The 22001-nt window shown below is 39.1% G+C and overlaps 1 protein-coding gene across 1 annotated transcript; it reads left to right on the top strand.

Annotated features, from left to right (window-relative positions):
• The first annotated feature begins 1697 nt into the window (after positions 1-1697).
• On the top strand, positions 1698-12415 carry LOC148868347 (cell number regulator 8-like). The gene is made up of 3 exons (XM_088969155.1): positions 1698-3974; positions 7575-7777; positions 11881-12415. The coding sequence occupies exons 1-3, from the start codon at positions 3719-3721 to the stop codon at positions 12112-12114; spliced, it is 693 nt and encodes a 230-aa protein (XP_088825281.1). The 5' UTR covers positions 1698-3718; the 3' UTR covers positions 12115-12415.
• Positions 12416-22001: the final 9586 nt, after the last annotated feature.

A 22001-nucleotide genomic window follows, 5' to 3' on the forward strand; every position in this document is an offset into this window, starting at 1 on the left:
GAGGAAAAATAAGGGTTGTCTTAGCTTATTAAAATAAGTAATATATATATATATATATATATATATATATATATATGACCATTAGATCTGTTCATGGGCTAGGTCGGGCTTTTGTTCTTCATCAACAGAATTTTCTTAGGCCCGAGCCTGACCAATGGGCCTACAACTTGGGCCCAAGCCTGACTCTCATAAAAACCTAAAGCTCGACCTAATAACTTGTACAGACTAAAGACTATAGAGTAACAAAGGCTGAAATGCAGGATTCATCATCAGAGAGAGGGATGACTGAGAATGTGTGACAGTGCGAGTGAGAATGAGAACTACAAGAGAGAGGGAGGATTGGTGGCAAGAGAGAGAGAGAGAGAGGACTCACCGTCGGAGAAAGAGACAACTGGTGCCTGAGCTCGCCTCTGAGACTGAGAATGGTGGTTGTATACCTGGGTTCGTGCCGGTTCTTGAGAGTGAAAGTGAGGAGAGAAGATAGAAGATGAAAAGAGGGAATGGAAAAGGGTTAGTTAGGGGTCGGGCCGGCCCGTCAAGCTACCCGTCCCATGAATAAGTCTAATCACCACCATCACCACTACTTCGAATTGGGATATGTTCCTCACATAGTGCACCTCACACTGATCTCACAGCCACATCCCACCCTATAATAGGAACATCTCCCATGAATAATAAATTCAAGAACGTGAGATATTCCCAATATGTGGCCAATACATGCTGTGAGGTCAATATGAGGCACACATTGTGAGGAGCAGATCCGGATTCCACCACTCCACCAAAGACCCATTATTTTATTTATTAATGCAATTTGCATTTTCCCTTAAAAATACATGACTTTTAATTAACTCACATGGCATAAGGCTGCATTTAGAAAATGTGTAAAACATCATCAGTGTAAAAATACAATGATGACGTTTTATACTGAACCTTAAATATATATGACCGTTGTATTTTAAAATCAATGTAAAAAATTGTTTAAGTTTTACATGGATAAAATAGATGTAGTTTTTACATCAATTTTAAATGTAATGAGGTTTTACATCTATCATCGACATAAAACTATACTCCATCCAAATGCACATAAAATAGAACGCGAGTATAGTTTTACATCGATAATGATTATATTTGTTTATCAAACGCGTACAAAAACAAATCGATGTAAATTTTATATGGATTCTTGATTTACATCACATCAAATACAGCCCAAGCAACCGCCAATCTCCCGTGGGACAAAATTCCTTAAAAAATAAAACAAAATTATAATTTATTATTGATATAACTCGCGATTCCAGAATCCAGACATTCTGGTTCAGGGTCATATGGGCCCGAATGTATCGGTAATTCCCTCTTGTGATGGCGGTGCCCATGTGATGGCTAGCATCATTCCGGTCTTACGGGGGGTCATCAAATTAAATAATCTACTCTCATCAAGAAAAAACACATACACAAACACACAGAATGAATGGTTCAGTCGGTACAATTACAATTGGTGGTTGAGTGATTATGATGGGTACTAATTAAAACAGCACCTCTCGTGTTGTCATTCGCATTTAATAGGTCAGACCTGGTGGGAAGTGGGAACTCAATCAAAGCCAAGGTGTATTCCGCCAAAGAGAGCGACTACAGAAACATCAGTTTCGAATTTTCCATCCCTTTATCTAGAGCTAGGAGTTAGGCGTTTCTTCTTAATTACTAACATATTGCCCAACTCTGGAGACTGGAGTGTTTATCTTTCTCAAGCTACGACTCCTGAGATTATCTCAGTCTCAGAGTCAAAGTCTCTTAGCTGAAGAAAACTCGTATTCCGGATCCGGACAGCTCATATGTGAAATGTAATCCTCTATTTTGATTTATTGTTGTTGTGAATCTTTTGAATCAGATTTATTGTCTAAGTATGGACAGAGCCGGGACGACTCGAAGCATTCAATGGGGTTTAAGTATGAGCTGTTTTTCTTTTATTACCATTCAGAATGAAAGACATCCAACTACCTCGCTCCATCTCATTGTGTACAATCAACTGTTGGGAAAGTTCTTGAGAATTGTAACTTTTATGGCTACTTTCGATGCAACGTCGATCCGGTTAACAATCACTTACCTCGGCTCGGGAGGAATCTGTATTTCTTCTCTCCATTCAAATATATGTGGCTGGAGCAATACATAAACAATGTCTCCATGTCGACGGTCATTATCCTGGAAGGTACTAGATTATAGATCTGAGACTGGATCTGCTCCTTACATAGGGCGCCTCACACCAATCTCATACGTACATCAACATCTCTTAATGACGGGAGATGTTATCAATTCACGGTGGATCAACATCTCTTAATCTCATGCGAGGACACTAGATCTGTTGCAACAAGGAGTGAGAAAACCCCCGCCTCCCCTCCAAATGGGTTGGATCTGCGGATGGGTCAAATCTATTATAATGGTTTTGGTTTTATGACTTTGTCCGAGCGATAATTGGGTTAGTTTCGGTTATTGCCTGTTTCGAATGATTCGGAGTTAATATCAATTATTTTAATTTATTAATATATAAATAATTTAACATTTTTTATCATTTTATTAAAATTATGTTATCAAATTTTAAAATTTAAGGTATTATTTAAATAAATATAATTTTTAGTATAATTGAGTCTATCAGGTTTGAATCCAATAGATTCGACTATTAATTGGGACGGTTTTAGATCTATGATTTTGACTTGATTAATAATCGATTTTGTGACTAGTTTTACCTACACCTGACCTGAGCCTGATGTTTGTGTCTTATGAATTAATACTTTATATTTAAAAAATTAATATAACTTTTTTCTTGATTGGCAAAAATTAATATCACTTATATAATCAAGATTAAAAGATATATTTATTTAAAAAATTATTGTATATAATAAATTATATCATGTATGGCATGCCAAATATATTGTAAAATTTTATATATATTATGATATCATAGAGAGATGATACCAAAAGAGCTTTACCGATCAAAATCCACCCATTAATTTTCGATAAATACCATCTATTTGGTTAATACATTTATGATACGGATTGATTGTTCACAAGTTTCTCAGATACGATTTATTTGCGGTATGATAGACATATGCCATAAATAATGTAAGACATGATTACCAAAAAAAAGCAAAATACATATATAATATCTTAAAAGGATTATTCCTACTTTGGCCACGTTGCAGTAGCCAGTAAGGGTTATTCACCCGCGGGGACGCTGATGTTTGTTGCAGCTGCGGGTAGAGTTACATCACGAGTCACAAATCGTAGCTATCCATCTCCTTTCCCCCTTAATCTTTCACCAAACTACTGGGGTCCACTATGACTGACGGACAGGAAGGATCACGTTATCGCTCTTGACTCTGTAGTGTAGTTAGAGGATGTAAAGAGTATCCGATCGACGTCCAATGAGATAACTGCATGTGTCTGTTAAAAGGCTTTCGCAGAAACATCAGACGGTTGACAGGATCCGTCGAGGTGGACAGCTGCAGTGAGAGTCTGTGAGACTTGATACTAGTTACCTACTTGTCCAGTTGGCCTACGCTTATTAATTAGCACCGAAATTGATAGGCTCGTTCATTTTTTTCACCTGTAATCTGTAATTGCCACCATTGCAGGGGTATCGACTCTCGATCTGTAATCATTTCCTTTTTCTTTTTCCCCTTCTTCGTTCTTTTATCTCTGCATCCGTTAGGCGTTGGGGCTTGCTTCAATGGCGAATCCAGAAGAATCAAGCCCTCTTTTGATTAAACAAGGCGACGGAGAGGGGAATGCCAAGCACGACGAGAAACGTTCAGCGACGGAATCTGGACACAGCTGCGGTGGGAGTGCCGAATGGACTGTCGATGGTTTGCCGTTAGGGCATGGAAGCGTGGTCGGTGAACCGGTGGCTCGTGCTCGTTGGGACTCCTCTCTTTTCGCTTGTCTTGGGCGGAATGATGAGTTCTGTAGCAGTGATCTCGAAGTCTGTAAGTTTCCGCAGTTCCGATTGATCTACTCTATTGTTTTGTTTTGTTTTTTTTTTTTACTTCGTTTCTGTGATTAAATTACGGAGAGGCTTTCTTGGTCATAGTGATTTCTGTTATGTATTATAGATTTAGGGTATTTTTTTTCCGCGGTTACGTTTTTATGTTATTCATAGTTCCAGAGTTGACAGAAGATTTGATTTAGGGTGTAGGGAAATTTATGAGCCTATTCTCTTGTAATTTTATGCGGGGAAACTCTAGTGTCCGTAAGCCCATAAATTTCATAATTGAGTTTTTTTCGCATGCTGAGCGGAACTAATTTCCAAAATAAAAAAGAGAAAAACCAGTAATTAGAAGTTGGTGGTTCTAGAGTGTTACCTATTCTCTTTTTCCAAATTGTCTTGATGATAAGTATGAGAAAGATAAGGATGTAGATATGCTGAACACGTTGTCTCTTTTTAGCCGAGTAAAAGGATCCTATACGAACGACTTACCTCAAACTTCATAATTATGGACTGAATAAATTACCTGTTTGTCAGCATTCTAATATCAATGCCTTGTGCATCCTTTTGCATAAAGCATAACTTCAATCACATCATGATTTTATGAATTTTGTTTTCACTTCTGCTAAGTGGAAACCCTTAGTTGCCAATGAAAAGAGGAAGGATCATGTGGAGATGCATTAGGGCGGCAGTATGTTGGTCTTTATTGGGAAGAAAGAAATTCACGAATCTTCTCAGACAAGGAGAGAAGCATTGAGAACATAATAGAATTGATCCATACAAGGGTGGCACATTGGCTGAAATCCCTGGACCTATTCACAAAATTTTCCTTGGATGGCCTGCTGAGAAATTGAAAAGAGATAGCTAACTCTGCCCAGATTAAGAGGGTCCCAAGTCCTTCTTGGACCTCTCTCCCCTTTGGATTCATAAAACTGAATTTTGACGGCAGTAGCATAAGGAATTCAGGGTTATCTGGTATTGGGGGAGTGTTCATGAATGAGGAAGGGTTTATCCTATCCATGTTCTCAGGCCCAATTGGAGAAGGTGACTCTCTCAGGGCTGAGGTCTTTGCAGCTTTGGAAGGATTCCAAAGAGCAAGAGATTTGTTGAACATCAGAAGGGTACTCAAAGGTGACTCGAGGTAGTGGTGAAATGGCTAAAGGAGGACAACATTGGTTTGTGGAACTACAGAAATGAAAGGAAAAAATTTAAATGGCTAACTAGGGACAATGAGATGAAATACAGCTGGGTGAAGAGAACCGCTAACTTACTTTCTGACGGGTTAGGCAAGCAAGGGGTGAATAGGGAGTTAGGACAGTTTACCTCCCCCTTTCTTGTACTTAAAAGTTTCTTAGTTTTTAACTAAGCTACTTGTTATTGATAAAAGAAAAGTGGAAACTTCTCAGTTAGGGCACTGAATGAACTGAGCCAAGCTGAATTTTCTTGTACAGGCTCTGGTTCATGACCCTTGCATTGCACTCATCCGAATTCAGATCCAGTATACATAAGCAGTTGAGAGCCAGACTGATTGCATCACTAACCAGTCAGTCCATTACTCATAATGCAGTACCCTAGGACGATTGAGCACCTAGAGATCAATGGCTAATCAACTTAATGAACCATAAAGTTATTATAAAGCATTATTGGTTTGCTTGTATTTCTAATTATTTGAAATGATATAAAATATGCTTGTATTTTGTTATATTCATGCTGTTGTTTGTGATGGAATATAATTGGCTGATGGTACGTAAAATAGAAAAAAGGCATAAAACAAAAGAAAGCAATGGAGTTATTTTAAGTTGTGGTCTTTTGGTACAGAGTTGCCACAAAGACACAAACAAAGGGCACATAAAATAGTCAAGTAGCACTCTTTCTTTGGAAAATAAAGGCTGCAATTCCCTACCCTAACTTATCCAGCCTAACCTTTTTTTAATGTTTTCAAAACAAAGACTGTAAACTAAATGTTCAATGCCATTCTTTTAATGCGCAGCCGTTATCTATTAACTTATTTATGAGGCTCAGTGTTTTAAAAGCGCAAGGCACAAAAAAGGCACAGGGGTCAATTTGCGCCTGAGGCGCAAGGCGAGGCGTGCACCTTTTTGAAGCAAGGCGCAAAATTATAAAAAAAATGCTAAAAATAGAAAAAATGTCAGAAAATTCAAAGAAAAGCCAAAAATAAAAAAAAAATACTAAACATAATATTAATAAAAATATAAACTTAAATTCTAAAATAATGTTTTAAAAAACCTATTATCTAAAATTAAAATACATAAACATAAGATGTAATTATGTAAAGCATATTCAAATGAGAATTTAAAAATAAAATCAAACATATAAAACATTTTCAAGCATTTAAAACCTCCAATCTCTTTTTTCACTCAATTGCATTACTTCATGTAGCTAATGTAATGTAAAACATTTTTTATTCATGATTCTACAAGCCGCCTTTGTGCCACTCCCCTTGAGGCAAGCCTAAACAAGTCCACGTTAGCTCTTAAATTCTTAGTTTACACAAAAAAGTAATGATTTTATAGTGTTTTTAAGAAGACATTTTATTAAGATGAATGAATGAACAACATTACCAAATTGGGGGTTCTCAGAGCTTTGACTTGTTTAGGCTTGCCTTGAGGGGTGTGGCACGGGGGCGAAGCCACCAGCCCAGCCGCTATGTTCAAAAAAGGCAAAAAAGCATAAATTTTCAAAAGGCGCATGCCTGGACTGAGGCGCAAGGCGCATTTGAAAGGACTGCGCCTAGGACCTAGGCGAGGCGCATACCCTGAAATGCGGCTTACCTGTGCACCTAGGTGCGCCTTTTAAATCACTGATGAGGCTGTGTCAATATCTTAAATTTAGAACATATCTTTTTTTCCATCAGCTAGTCAGTGTCTAGGCTAGTCGATATATCAACTAGAGAGGGCAAAAGAACTAGTCATTACCTCACCACATCGATAATATTGTACCTAAGCTAGCACAACTCTCACCTAAGCCCAAGGGAGATTTTTTTTTTCTTAATTTAGGTCCCAAATATGCAATCCACACTGCCAATGATCCAGAGCCAATGGACTTGAGTCATCAGAATAAATGGACAATTTTAATAAACTATTGCATAATTTATCCTATATTTGTATCCTGTATGGTGTTCACCTTGTTGGCATTTCTACCTCCATATCCTGCAAGATGCCAACCAGCCGGTTGGTAAGGTCTCCTGCTGGTTGTAGCAGAGACTTGGGATCGAATCCCGCCTACACCTGGGTTCCTGATATGCTTATTTAAAAAGAAAATCAAAAGTCAGGATGTGATGACAAAAAATAATAAAAGATCCAGTGTTGTGACTATTTATATGTATATACTACCAATGTGTGCATTTCGATGTTTATGTAGTCTTATTATAGCAGATTATTTTTTTAGGGTTTATTTAGTTTATATTTATAACTTTTAAAGATAATGGGTGGAGAAGCTATTATTTTCCATTTGCCTCTTAAAATTTAAGCTTTTCCAGCTTCTAAAATGTTTTAGCATCCAGTCTTATTTGTCTTGTTAGCACCTTCAGGTATATTCTTCTTGGTCACTTATATTCTAACAAGAATGATCATATGATCAGGTCTTCTTGGAAGCTTTGCCCCTTGTATGCTATATGGAAGTAATGTGGAGAGACTAGGGTCTGGTCCAGGGACTTTTGCAAATCATTGCCTGGCTTACACTGGTCTTTACCTGCTTGGGAGTTCCCTTTTTGGTTGGAATTTCCTGGCACCATGGTTTTCTTATCCTAGCCGCACAGCTATTCGTAAGAAATTCAACCTTGAGGTAAGATTCTCCAACTTTTTTATGGAGCGATAGTTCTTGTCAACCATTCAGTTTTTATGTTAATTTCTTTTATAAAAGTTATATGTTGATCTAGAAATGAAATTTGTTTTCTTTATTTGCCTAAGTTGTGTTTGATCTTGCTAATGATTACAATATGTTGCTTGCTTCAGTTTTTATTTTATTTATTTTCTTTGAACCATTTGATTGTTGCAAAACAACTCTCCAGATTATGTAATTGATGATTGTTTTTGAATTGTTTTACTTATAAGACCATGATACCTGCACCAGCCACCATGTTAAAAGTCTTTGATTGCATAATATAATTGTGTATCTGGTTAATATGGTATTATGCTGCTTTATTTGCATTATGCATGGTTAACTAGATAACTTAGAATCCATATTTAATATGAAAAAACAACAGAAAATCTGCTAGGAGTGAGATGGAGCAGAAATATATGGTAGCATCTTTGTTTTCCATGCAAATTAGTATGTCATCATTGTCTCTATTCATGAAAAAATTCAAATTTGTAAGACTTGGATCAGACCTGAAACTGTTATGGTCACTTAGTCATGGGTTAATAGTTCAAATTTCTGGTTTGATTGTTCATCTCACTAAAATAAAAAATGCAAAAAAATAATATTAGAAGCTCCACACAGGTTTATTTTAAAAATTATAGATTCTAATGTTTTTGGATGGCATGATTCAGTCCTGACCACTGGTCCTGCCAGCTAGCATTACTCTTGTTATCCCAGTTTGAGGTGGAAGATTGTAGATTCTTGGCATTGAATTACACTTAATTGTCACTGGTTGTCTACATGGGGCACTGCTAAAAATTGTTACCAAATTGGTTTTCAGTAAGTGAGAGGAAAACTGAATTTATAGAGTAGGACAATATTTTTTTAGATTACTAATTCGGTCTTTAACAAGTTAGAGGAAACCTGAATGAATGGAGTAGGATTTTTTTTTTTTTAAACTGGGAAGTAAACCATATCCCTACTCCAGGTTTCTTAACTTAGTTTGACAACACCAGGAGTGGAGTTGGCTCGGGGAATCATGTTACTATTTAGAATTCTATAAATTATAATGTCACACTATGCTTATCATGGGTTTATGCTTGTAACCACAAATACAAATTTATAACTTGGGTAGCTTATATCAATAGGGTAAAACTCCAATAGAAAGTAGGCTATATGGGTTTATGTACATAGTCAATGCTGAGGTCCTCTGATGGGCAATTCAGATAGGCCAAAAGGTTCTTCCACTAGTGCATTTATCTATGGAGCCTTCCTAATTGACCTATTAGGATTTTTTCACTAATCCTGCGTGACTTCTATAGCAAAAAAAACGATAAATCCTGCAAGGTGGAGACTTGGGATTGAATCCTGCCTGCACATGGATTTTGGGGGGGGGGGGGTTATTAGGTTGGGGGATGGACTACCCCAGTTGTGTAGCCCTTCAACTTCAAAAGAAATAAAAATAAATAAATCATGGGAAGGAGTTGGTGAAAATTGACTTGGTGGAGTCATGTGCATTAGGAGTCATCACTATGACTTGGCCCCCCATGCTTGGAAGTGGAGACAACTCTCTTTTGGGTATTGCAAAGTGTTATGGCCCCCATGGGGGGCAAGTGCTATACACTAGACTAAGGGTGAGCTTATTCAGTTTCGGTTTCGGTTTTTAGGTTTAGAAATTTGGTTAACCAAAAAACCGAATTAGCCAAACTTTATTGTCTATAATATATATATATAGTGTTGAAATTAGGTTCTAACCAAAAACCAAACCAAAAATTTCGGTTTTGGTTCATTTTTTCATTTAAAATTTTGGTTTATTGGGTTCATTTTTTAACCGAATAAACCGTTTGCTCACCCCCACGCTAGACCTCTAGTTAGTGGATCAATTGGGTTAGGGTAGCAGTGATGCACAATGTGGAGAGCGTACTTAAAAATTGTATTGTTTCCTAACTCATGTTAGAAAGTTAGTTCATATCCTTCTCCCCTCAAGTTCAGGAAAGTTGGACCCCGCCGCCTTGCTCTAGAGTGAAACTGAATTTTGGCAGTAGGGGTGTAAACGGATCAAATTAGAATCTGATCAGGTATTATCTGAATTCGAATCCAATTAAAAGAATTCAATATCCAAATTTGATTCGAAATCAATATTCAAATTCGAATCCGATTAAATATTTGAAAATTTGATTCAATTTGAATTCTACTAATTAATTATTTCAGGTAATTAATAAATATTTTATTTATATAAAGTATATAAATTATTTATATAATTTAATTATTATATATAAATTATATAAAACATTTAAAATTTTTATATATTATATATAAGAATAAAATAATCAATCAAATTCGGATATTTATCGAATTGAATCAAGTCATATCCAAATTCGAATCCAATTAGCTATTCGGTATGAATAGGATATCTGAATTTGACCGGTTAGATATTCGAATTATCCGAATTCTATTTGATTATGTTGAATCTTGAATTCGAAATTGGATTTTCGAATACCGTTGACACCCCTAGACAGAAGCTCTCTAGGCAACCCAGGCCCCTTGGGTATAGGGGGTGTTTTCAGAGATGAGGGGGTAGAGTGCTGGGTGCGCTGGCCCTGTCAGGGTGGGAGACTCCCCAAGGACAGAAGTCTTTGCTTTACTCCAAGGTCTCAGATTGGCAAAGCAATGGGGAATGCAACAGTTAGAAGTGGAGGGAGACTCCAAACTGGTAATAGGCTGGCTGCAAACTAGAAGCTTGGGCATGTGGCTTTTCAGACAACAGCTAAGTGAAATCTCAAGCTTAGCAAGGGAGATTGGGGTAAGGTTTAATTGGGCAAGAAGATCAGCAAATGGTATGGCTGATGCTTTAGCAAAGCAAGGAGTCAATAGGCAAGAGTTGTTTTGGGCCTGTTTATGAGACAGTTTTTGTCAAAGGGTTCTCCATCCGGCCCTTGGATGGTGGCAGTTGTAATCTTTATCCCTTTTTTTTAATGAAAGTTACCATTTCCCAGTTGTAATCTTTATCCATTATTTTGTCAATAGGCAAGAGTTGTTTTGGGCCTGTTTATGAGACAGTTTTTGTCAAAGGATTCTCCATCCGGCCCTTGGATGGTGGCAGTTGTAATCTTTATCAGTTACCATTTCCCATTAAAAAAAAACTTGTCATAAAAGTTTTCAGGATGTTATTTTGGTGTGACTTCTAGATAAAGTGGTTTGTTTGATTAAAATCAAATCTGATTTAATCTCCTAAATTAAATTAAAAAAACGTCTTAAATGCTTAGGATTCACTTATTGGATAGTGGGTCTCAGACAAAATAGGTATGTATAGCGTCCCTGAGTATGGGATCATTTAACTAGTCTATATATATAGAGGAGGGCTCCTTCAAACATGTATCTAGGCTTCCCAGTCAGAAAAAGGACTTAGATATAGAGTGCCCAGCCCCCCCAGCCCCCCTCTTGCTTTAAAATTATGGTGTTTCCTAATCAGACTAGAAAGCTAGCTCAAATCTTTAAAAAAATAATTTTGTATTTCTTTTTCTTTTTGTCTTCACGGCGCTATACAACAGGGATAGCCCATCGCTATCCCTGTTGGGTAAAGACTTGCCAAGTGGATTATGGATCCCAAACAAAATGAGTACCTATAGTTTTCTTGTAGTCAGTACGTTGTTAAATTTAAATAGGTAACTTGTATCCTTTAGCCACAAGCTGAATCTAGTTTAGTTTCCAAAGTCAACTAAAAAACTCACACTAAGACTTTTAAAGAATTACTATGTGCATATTAGGTTCCAATACTTATAATGATGTTGGTCCCATTTTAATTCTGAATCATGCCGTATAATTTAGACCCAGATGCACATTGTATTATGCACCATCAATTTTAGGTTTTCATCCATATTCACTGCAAGATTTGTGATAAAATTGGTGTGGTAGCTAATAACAGCTTCTGCATAACTAATACTCTTTGTTTAAATTATTGATAAAAAATAAAAAGAAGGTGAAGGTGTGGATTGTGAAGTTGAGCTATCCACTAATAAAAATTGATAGGTAAAATATTTATTATATTATTTGACTCTTATTCTCCCTCTTGGTCATGACGAGAACAGGGCAGCTGCGAAGCACTATCTAGGTCATGTGGGTGCTGCAGGGGTGTCATGGAGGATGAAGTGCAACGTGAGCAATGCGAATCGGCATGTGACTTTGCAACTCACTTCTTCTGCCACACTTGTTCCCTTTGCCAGGAAGGGCGAGAACTCCGCCGTAGGCTGCCCCATCCTGGGTTCAATGGTCGGCCTATCTTGGTTATGATCCCTCCAATGGAACAGACAATGGGCCGTTGAGGAGCCTAAGATAATCCTGTTTTGCCCACACGCTACACTTTGTCTGTACCCTCTCTTAGACAGTTAGACACTACTACTATTATTTTCCATGCTGTAGACAGACACTGTTATATTTGTTTTTATTGTCTGTTGTGAGCAGGAGACAACCATGTGACTTGCTCAACAAATTAAAATAAGATTGCTAGTATGGGGAAATGTGCGTGAGTTTGATGTCTATAATTTATTTTATATTTCTTGGTCGTCATTTTCTAGAAATGATTTGTTCTAAATTTGTTAAACAAGAGAAGGAAATTTCTGCTCATACCAAGTTTTCACTTGTACCTCTGATCGAAGAATTAAGTTGTTGAAGTCGCACCAATCTGACATGTATGTTCTAACTACTAATTGCATTTAAGTCATCTCCAGTTTTGGGACGGCTGAAGAGTGTTCTGTGAGGGGAATACCAAGTTTTCACTTGTACCTCTGATCGAAGAATTAAGTTGTTAAACTTGCACCAATCTGACATGTATGCTCTAACTACTAATTGCATTTCAGTCATCTCCAGCTTTGGGACGGCTGAAATGTTTGCGAGGGGACGAGTGTTCTGTGAGGGGAGGCGAAGGTTTTTTTCTAGCTTGTGCTGGTAGAGCGGTTAAAGAATGAAGAAAATTTGTCCGATGATGGAGAACTGTGAGCAAGGTTCAAAGTACGGTACGATACGCATATTGGCCATATCGTATGATACTTAGAAATGGATGAAACACCTTTTTTTTTTAGTTTTATTTTTTCAAATTTTGGTATTTTGTGAATCTTAAAATATGTTTTTTATTATTAAAAATGTTTAGGTGTTTTGGACCGTTTCTTTTTCAAAAGATACACTACGATATATCTGTACGGGGCACATCATATCAATACTTTAAATACGGAGTGCATCGTATCAATATTTTAAACCATAACTGAATTCGTGGGATGTTTTTGGGGGGCAAACCAGTGGGGGGCGGATGCGAACCTGACTTTGACATCTGCGAAGGATGTGAGAAAGAGTCTGAAACACATCTTCATGCCCTCCCGTGTGACAAGGTAAGGTGCATTTGGCTGGGCTCGAGTTCAGGTATCAATCCAGAATTTGGTAGAACTTGCTCTTCTTTTGGAGAGTGGCTTAATACCATCTTTTCTACTCTTGGGGCTGCTAACAAAGAAGTGATGGCAAATATGGCCATCATTTTATGGAAAATCTGGAAAGATAAGAAATCTATTATTTTTTGAAAAGGAAAACTTGAGCCTTCTTCCAAATCTAGATCGAAGAATGAAGCATCGTGATGAAAGGCCCCTGATGAAGGTCTTTTGAAAATGATTACTGATGCAGGTTTTTTGTCACCAAATAAAGCTTCTTCTGGTTTTGTTTTGTGCAATTATCAGGGATGTTGGGCAGAAGGTTTTCGAGATGTTAACGCGTCTTCTCCTCTTGTGGCGGAGGCAAAAGCTTTGTTGGAAGCTGTGTAAATCTTGTGAATGCTTGTATTCGAAATGGTATGGGAGGCTGGGAGCAGATCCAGATATAGTTTTTTGTTGCAGGGATATCTTAGAAGTGGCAACTAGAAAAAGGTTATTGATGTAACTGTTCTCGGCCACATACCAATGTTTTGTGATATAAATTTTTTTTGGCTAAGTACCTCATTATTTGACCCGGTGGTGGTGTGCCTTAGTGATGAGCTACTTGGTAGTGAATTGCCTACTGGCGAACTGCTCGGTGGAGAACTGCCTGGGGGCGAACTGCCTGGTGGCGAACTGCCCGGTGGGGAACTGTCTGGTGGCGAACTATCTGGTGGCGAGTTCCCTGGTGGCGAACTGCTTGGTGACGAACTGCTTGGTGGTGAACTGTTTGGTGGCGAACTGCCTACTAGGCGGCCGATGACTTAGAGAATGTTGGAGCTCCCTGGTGCGGCGCAATCCGACTGCCCTCAGCATGAGGTGGTCTTCTTTCCTTTGTAGGCTGCGGGAGCTGAGAGACCTACGAGAACTTCATCTTTTCCTCCTCTTTGTAGGTGGCAGGAGCTGAGAGACATGCGAGAATTCCATCTTTTCCTCATCTTTGTAGGCAGCGGGAGTTGAAGGACCTGCGAGAACTGAATCAGAGGTCCCGGGGGTATTTTCCCGATGGGGGCTCTCCGACGCTTAAGTTAGCACTCTTATTGTAGAGAGCTTTGAAGATAATATGAGAGAACTAGAGAGCATGGGTTACTTCCCTTTTTTCATTCCCCTCCCCTTTGGGGGGTGAGGCCTTTATATACCGGAGTCCTCGCGGGTTAGGTGGGTGAAAAGCCTCCAAACGGTAAGACTCGTCGCATCCTGTCAGAATCGGGGTACGGTGGTGAACTCCTCGAGGTCGTCAGGTTGGCGCTTGTGTCAAGCGGCCAGGTTGGCACCTGGGCCGGGTTGTCAGAGGGGCGCCTGCGTTAGTTGGCGGGTCAGTGTCTAGGCCAGGTCGTCAGGTCGGCGCTTGTGTCAGTCAGCGGGTCAGTGTCTAGACCAGGTCGTCAAGCTGGCGCCCGTGTCAGTCGGTGGGTCAGTGTCTAGCCAGGTTTGTCGGTGGGCGCCTTATGGGCATCTTGGCCGGATCATGCACTAGGCTGGTCCAGGTTGGCCAAGTCGCGCAGGGCGCACGCCGTGCAGTTCGCGCAGGCCGCCCGCGCGTCGGGCAGGTCACGCCAGGCCGGCCAGACTGGTGCCCGGGTGGGTCACCAACTTCGTAAGTTTGTTGGCTGGGTGTTTTCCTAGTTGTCATGAGGTGCCATGTGTCACAATTTCACTGGAGGGCCAAATCTGCCCTCATCAATGGCCCCCCACTCCCGAGCTGATAGTAACTCAGTGAAGGGAGTAGATTTCTTTTGGCCCATAGGCTTTGGGAGCGACTCGTAGTCTACTCTTCTTTGACTTTTGCCCGTGCCGGAGAGGCGACCGAGTCTTTAGAAGTAATGTGGCTCGTAGGCTTTGGGAGTGACCAATGGTCTACTCTTTTCTAACTTTGCCCATGCCGGAGAGGCGACCGGGTCTTAAGTAGTAATGTGGCTCGTAGGCTTGGCCTGCATTAGTTTCGTAATGCCGGTCACCTACTCCTACAAGAAGCTACTGGGGGCTCAACCTTCGGGGGCAACACTACTAACTTTAGGTTGCCAGCTCACACGGGAGCCTTGGAAGGCTCGATCAGTAAGGGCGCCTATGTAGTCAGTTGGCTGCCAACTCCCGCAGAAGCCACGAAGAGCTCATCTTTGTAGGGGGGACCTTACGGAGAGGACTGATGTGGCATTATCTGAATTGAAAGTAAGGTTGGTAGAGCTACTTAGTCCGTTAGCTCCCTGCATAGTCTCTGAGTTCATACAAAATGTAAACTATAAAGCGATAGCTTCAATTTCTAAAAAGTGAGGACTTAGTTTTGGCAAGATGAGAACTTAACTTTTGTAGGATGAGAACTTAGCTTTTTGTAGTGTGTTCCCACAGACAGCGCCAATTGATGTAACCATTTTCGACCACGTACCAATGTTTTGTGATGTAAAAATTTTTTGGCGAAGTACCTCGTTATTTGACCAGGTGGTGGCGTGCCTTAGCGATGAGCTACTTGGTAGTGAATTGCCTACTGGCAAACTACCTGGGGGCGAACTGCTCGGTGGCGAACTGTCTGGTGGCGAACTACCTGGTGGCGAGCTCCCTGGTGGCCAGCTTCCTGGTGGCGAGCTTCCTGGTGGCGAACTGCTTGGACTGCTTGGGGCGAACTGCCTGGTGGCGAACTGCTTGGTGGCGAACTGCCTGGTGGTGAACTGCCTAGTGGCGAACTGCTTGGTGGTGGACTACCTGGTGGCGAACTGCCTGGTGGCGAACTGCCTGGTGGCAAACTGCCTGGTGGCGAACTGCCTACTAGGCGGCCGATGACTTAGAGAATGCTGGAGCTCCTTGGTGCGGCGCAATCCGACTACCCTCAGCATGAGGTGGTCTTCTTTCCTTTGTAGGTTGCGGGAGCTGAGGGACCTGCGAGAACTTCATCTTTTCCTCCTCTTTGTAGGTGGCAAGAGCTGAGAGACCTGCGAGAACTCCATTTTTTCCTCCTCTTTGTAGGCGGCGGGAGTTGAAGGACTTGCGAGAACTGAATCAGAGGTCCCGGGGGTATTTTCCCGGTGGGGGCTGGGGCTCTCCGACGCTTAAGTTAGCACTCTTATTGTAGAGAGCTTTGAAGATAATATGAGAGAACTAGAGAGCATGGGTTACTTCCCTTTTTTCATTCCCCTCCCCTTTGGGGGGTGAGGCCTTTATATACCGGAGTCCTCGCGGGTTAGGTGGGTGAAAAGCCTCCAAACGGTAAGACTCATCGCATCCTGTCATAACCGGGGTACGGTGGTGAACTCCTCGAGGTCGTCAGGCTGGCGCTTGTGTCAGGCGGCCAGGTCGGCGCTTGGGCCGGGTTGTCAGAGGGGTGCTTGCGTCAGTCGGCGGGTCAGTGTCTAGGCCAGGTCGTCAGGTTGGCGCCTGTGTCAGTTGGCGGGTCAGTGTCTAGACCAGGTCGTCAAGCTGGCGCCTGTGCCAGTCAGTGGGTCAGTGTCTAGCCAGGTTTGTCGGTGGGCGCCTTATGGGCGGCTTGGTCGGATCATGCGCTAGGCTGGTCCAGGTCGGCCAGGTCGCGCAAGCCGCATGTCGCACGCAGTTCGCGCAGGCCGTGCGCAGTTCGCGTAGGCCGCGCGCCGTACGCAGTTCGCGCAGGCCACGCGCGCTGCGCAGGTCGTGTCAGACTGGCTAGACTACTGCCCGGGTGGGTCACCAACTTCGTAAATTTGTTGGCTGGGTGTTTTCCTAGTTGTCACGAGGTGCCATGTGTCACAATTTCTCTGGAGGGCCAAATCTGCCCTCATCAGTTCTATTTTCAGTTATGTTCCAGAGATGCAAATAGGGTAGCTCATGGAGTGGCCAAGTGTGGTTTTTCTTTTCATTTTGTTTCTAGTTTTGTTGTTCCTTTAGCTCTTTCTGATCTGTTACTCTGGGACTACTCTAGACTTTGTTAGTTTTCTTTGTAGTGTTTGTTCTCTCCTTTGTGGTTAATGAAATTCCTTTTCTACCAAAAAAACAAAGCTTTGGGACGGACTATCTTGTTATGGACATGTTGGTGGCTTCGTACTCCTTGTCTAACTTATATCTAATGCTGTGATATCCTAAAGAGTAGAGACCAGTGAACATTTTCTTTGGCTGGTTGGGCCTCCATTTTTGGGTTGCAGGCTGGACTTGGACCTGGCTTAAACTTGGGTTCAGCTTAGGTTGAAGCCTCAGGAAGCCTAAGACCAACCCTAGCCCATCCCAAGTCCCAACCCAATCCAATCATGCCCGAACAAATACATGCATACAGGCAATATATTTTTTTGAAGGAACATATACACACTCTATTCATATAAGACAATCTTTTTCTAGTTATATACTTTGTATAATGTATATAACATGTATATGTTCATTTTTGAATGAAAATTATACATATTTTCAATCAATTATACTCTTAAATTGGGCCACAAAGTTCAATGAAAATGATCATATAAAATGTATTCATAAACTCTTTTGAACCCATTCAACCTAACTAAGCCCAGCCTCGATCCAACCTGAGTTGTGTTGGACTAAGTTCGGAGTTGAGACTAGATTGATAAACTTGGTGGGTTGGGTGAGGCTGAAACAGAGGTTTGCACCTTTAGGGTTGGGCCTGAGTTGACCTTTAACCCGATCCAACCTGCTTGAGTTGCATCCCAGCTAGAGCTTTAACTCTGTCCATTTTCTTTCTTCTTAATGAAAGTAACTTTATCTCAAACTCCTCACGCTATTCCTGCATTTGCCTCTCCATCAAGTCACCTGCATATCCTACGCATTAATTGAGTGTGAAGAGGAGATTGTAAGGAAGAAGACCTAATCTTTTTGGCCAATCGATTTGGCACTCACAATTCAAGGTTTGTGGCTGGTCATCCAAGTATTCCTTTACAATCTTGGTTGAATGAGGAAATTTTAATAACTAATTCTCTCTGTTAGGCTTCATTTGGAAGGCGTACAAATGCAAATATGTAGAGTGTAAAATCTTATATTTTGTATGTATTTGTATATATTTGTAGCTGTACGCTTTTCAAACTGAGCTTTAAGTTGTGTTTGGTTGCAATGCAAATAAATTTGCACTGATTTGAGTGTATATTCTGATCTATTTTTGTTTCAAATTTTAGCTTATTTTATTTGACAGTAGTACAAATAAAGTAAATTAAGATACAAATAGAATAAAGTAAAAGCTAAAACAAAATTAAACAAGAATTTACATTTTTTTATTTGCACTCCCATGCATTTGTACTGGTGTAAATAAAATTGCACTGCAATCAAACATAGCCTTAGCTTCAAAAGCTATTATGCAAGGGAGACCAATTACTGAGGACTCCAAGACACCACTTGCACACATCTGGGCGGACATTTGGAATCTATTATCTTTTTGCGCTCAATATTGATTGCACGATGACTTATTGTATTTATGTTTCTTGGGCGCCATTCTTTTTTTATCAATTTCGTGGGTTCCTTATTACCTATGCTTGTATATACTTTGATTCTTCTGTATATCTTTAGATTCTTATGGAGAAAACTGAAATAGAGTTGATTTGTTTTGGTTGGGAAGAAGACAAAGAATAGAAATATATCAAGATTTTGGAGGAAGATAATGAATTAAGTTCTAAGGTTTGGTTATTTTGTTTGAAGAAGAAGATAAGATCAAAGAGGAGATAATGACTGTAGAATCCGTTGAATTGAAGCTGTCCTGTTTTATTAATCTGACACGGTTTCTCTGCTGACTTGGACCAATAAGAATGCATTTTTTCTTCATTGAAGGAGCAAAAGAAGAAAAAAAAAATATAGTCACTGAAGGCGTCTCACACTCAACTCGGGATTTCCTACTCATATTCACGACGGGTAGAGAGTGGATAGGAAAAGTGAGTAAGAAATCTGGGTTCCTCACTTTAACCTCATAGCACATTCCACACATGGTGAACATCTTGTATACTTGTGCATTATTATTCATAGAAATATGTTTTCAATACATGGTGAAATTTGATGTAAGGACGGTGCTTGAGCAAATCCCGAATGAATTTACATCTTTGCCCTACACGATTCAAAGTATCAGAAATGCAATTTTAAGAAATGTATCGGGATACGCATGCGTATTGGAAAAAAATTAAGTTACGCTTGAAAACATTATAAATACTTTAATAAATCATAAAAATACATCAACAACACTAAATATAAGACCTCAATGAGGTATATATACATTAAATTAAAATATTTTAATGGTTTTATGAAGAAATATATTGTAACTAATTATCATTTCATTAAAAATCCTATGTTTAACTATAATTTATAGATTATAACTCTTAAGTTTTAATGTTTTATGGGATGGGAAAAACCCAACTCTCCTATCCAACTATAAAAAATGCATTGGCACAACTTTTATGCGAAAATATAATTAATGATTATTTATTATTTATTATTCATTTCCAAAAATTATAAAAAATAAATAAGTATTATATAATATATTCAAAAAATAGTTATTAAATAAGAAATTTCAATTACTTTGTGGATGTGATAGATCATCCATAGAATTATAATATATTCAATCGCTGTGATCAAATGATAAAATATAATTAATTAATTGATTATTTTTTAATTATAAAAATATAAAAATAAAAAATAATTATTATTAAAGAAGAAATTTCAATTGCTCTATAGATATGATAGATAAATTCATAGATCTAAAACATATTTAGTCTTTATAGGCAGAAAAAAAATTATATTTTCAAATTTTTTGTTAATTTATTTCCCCAAATATCTTCATGAAATTTTCATAAATCTACTGATAACACAAACAAAAAAGAATTGTGATTTTGAATGTAAGAAATATAGATCAACATAAATTTAAACATTCAAGAAGAAATAAATAAATCGCAAGATATTGTAAAAATTTGAAAAAGAAAAACCTATTTTTGCAATATTTTTTCAAATTTTGAAAAATCTTTAAAAAAAATTAGCGATTCACACTTGTTTTTGCAAACTTTTGCAAATCTAACACTTTGGAATAAAGTTTGGAGTTTTAGAATCATTTGGGGTGAAAGAAGGCTTATTTCAGGGAAAAGAAGCCTGTTTTCCGCCTTTAATTTTTTTTTAGTTTTTGGCCATATCTTTTTCGTCGATATGCTACCAATACACCCTGATATGCCCCAATACGGATCTGATATGCATGAAAAAAGATGAAAGCCTAATTGTCATGCATATCCCATATCTATTTTTCAAAGTTACGATACACCTCGTATCGGACGTATCATATTGAAATTTTAAACATTGGCGCCTCACCCCACAGAATATCCCAACCGTGTATTAGTAATTTCTCCCAATGACAACTTCGGGAGATGTTTCCAATGCACGCTAAGAAGTGCATGTGGGGCGTTTATCAAGCATCCTCTGTGGGGAGCCCTCCCAGGTCAGTTTGAATTGCATCGACAGACTTTACCATATGAGGCAACTGGCATCTTTACATAATGGGTCACTATAAATCTCATTTAGATCATTCACCTAATTGAATTCTACCTCTAGACTCCAGTGATTTTACCAGCTGATCCAGCTACCACCTTCCTACTAGGTTACTAGGTTCAATTTCTAAAAACCAAAATAAATATAAAAAGAAAACCCTAAAATTTAATGCTATGGGATCAGAATTAATAACAAATTACAAGTATAAGTGCAATGTTGGTCATGCTTTTTTCTGGTTGCCCACACTATAGCGGATCTGTTCAGCCAGCATGCGGGCCTGGGTGGGCTATGCCTACCTGGCCCAGAACCCCCTCAAAAAGGAAGCTTGGCACAGCTTGTGGTACGAGCCAATGCTGGGTCGGGCCGTGGGAGATATAGTTATTTTAGAAAAATTGAAAAAAAAATAATAAAAAAAGTTAAACTAAATTAACAATATAGATAAGAAATTAAAAACAAAATCTTACAATTTTATTATATATAAATTTTGATATATATAATTATTTTATATGAAATAATAAAATGAAATTAAACTTGATGGGGGTGGGTCAATCAGTCGTGCTGATCAAACCTGAACCCAACTCGGGTTATCGATTCAATACCCAAAAGGATAGTAAGGTAGATTGATAGGCATGTGTAGGGGTGAGCATTCGATTATATTTTTGGTTATTTCAGTTAAAAACCAATTATTTTCTTGTTTTCTTTTATTTGGGCTTGTGCCCCTAAAACTTGTATATATGTTTTTTTCTTTTTTGTAAGGGGCTGACCCTCCCCATAAGAGGCTTTTTTGTAAAGACATTTGAATAAATGTAACTTAATTTTCTTGCCAAAAGATGTTCTCCCTTACTTATTTTCTCTTTTTATTCTTTGTTATGTGCAAAGGGCTAATGTCTCCCCCAAAGAGGCATCTTTGTAAAGAAACTTGCTATCCTTTAATAAAGTAATTCTTTATTTTGAAAGTGTTCTTTACTTAGTCTTTAGTGAGGATGTTCCATATTAGATTCCTTTAGGCTGATGCCAAAGCCATGAGTCATTCGTATCAAAGTCCTTGAACTTTTTGCCTTAGCGTAAAAGAGGGAAGTCAATTGTGGCCGAGGTAGACATCATGCTCAGTGCGTCATTGGATAGAGGCTTTGTGGCCGAGGTCACAAGTGGTTGCCTTGTTGGGAAGTGTCGGTTAGTTAGTGTGTCGTTCCTCGTGTTTTTTATTAAATAATTGGCTGGCGTTGGCTAGACTTGCTTCTTTAAGGGTCTTTGAGGCCGAGGCCGAGGTCCTGGCCTAGAAGTTCTTGCCTTAGTCATAGAAGGTCAAAAGGCAACTAGGCGTATGACTCGCAAAG

This window comes from Nelumbo lutea, chromosome 2 (genome assembly GCF_056320005.1).
Source record: "Nelumbo lutea isolate HS-2025 chromosome 2, American lotus-T2T, whole genome shotgun sequence".
Taxonomy (NCBI): domain Eukaryota; kingdom Viridiplantae; phylum Streptophyta; class Magnoliopsida; order Proteales; family Nelumbonaceae; genus Nelumbo; species Nelumbo lutea.

Bases quoted from the DNA above. Each gene is read 5' to 3' on its own strand.
- LOC148868347 (XM_088969155.1), top strand. From the start codon at position 3,719: ATGGCGAATCCAGAAGAATCAAGCCCTCTTTTGATTAAACAAGGCGAC. The intron at 3,975-7,574 runs GTAAGTTTCCGC...TCATATGATCAG, and splicing joins TAGCAGTGATCTCGAAGTCT to GTCTTCTTGGAAGCTTTGCC. The intron at 7,778-11,880 runs GTAAGATTCTCC...TGACGAGAACAG, and splicing joins GTAAGAAATTCAACCTTGAG to GGCAGCTGCGAAGCACTATC.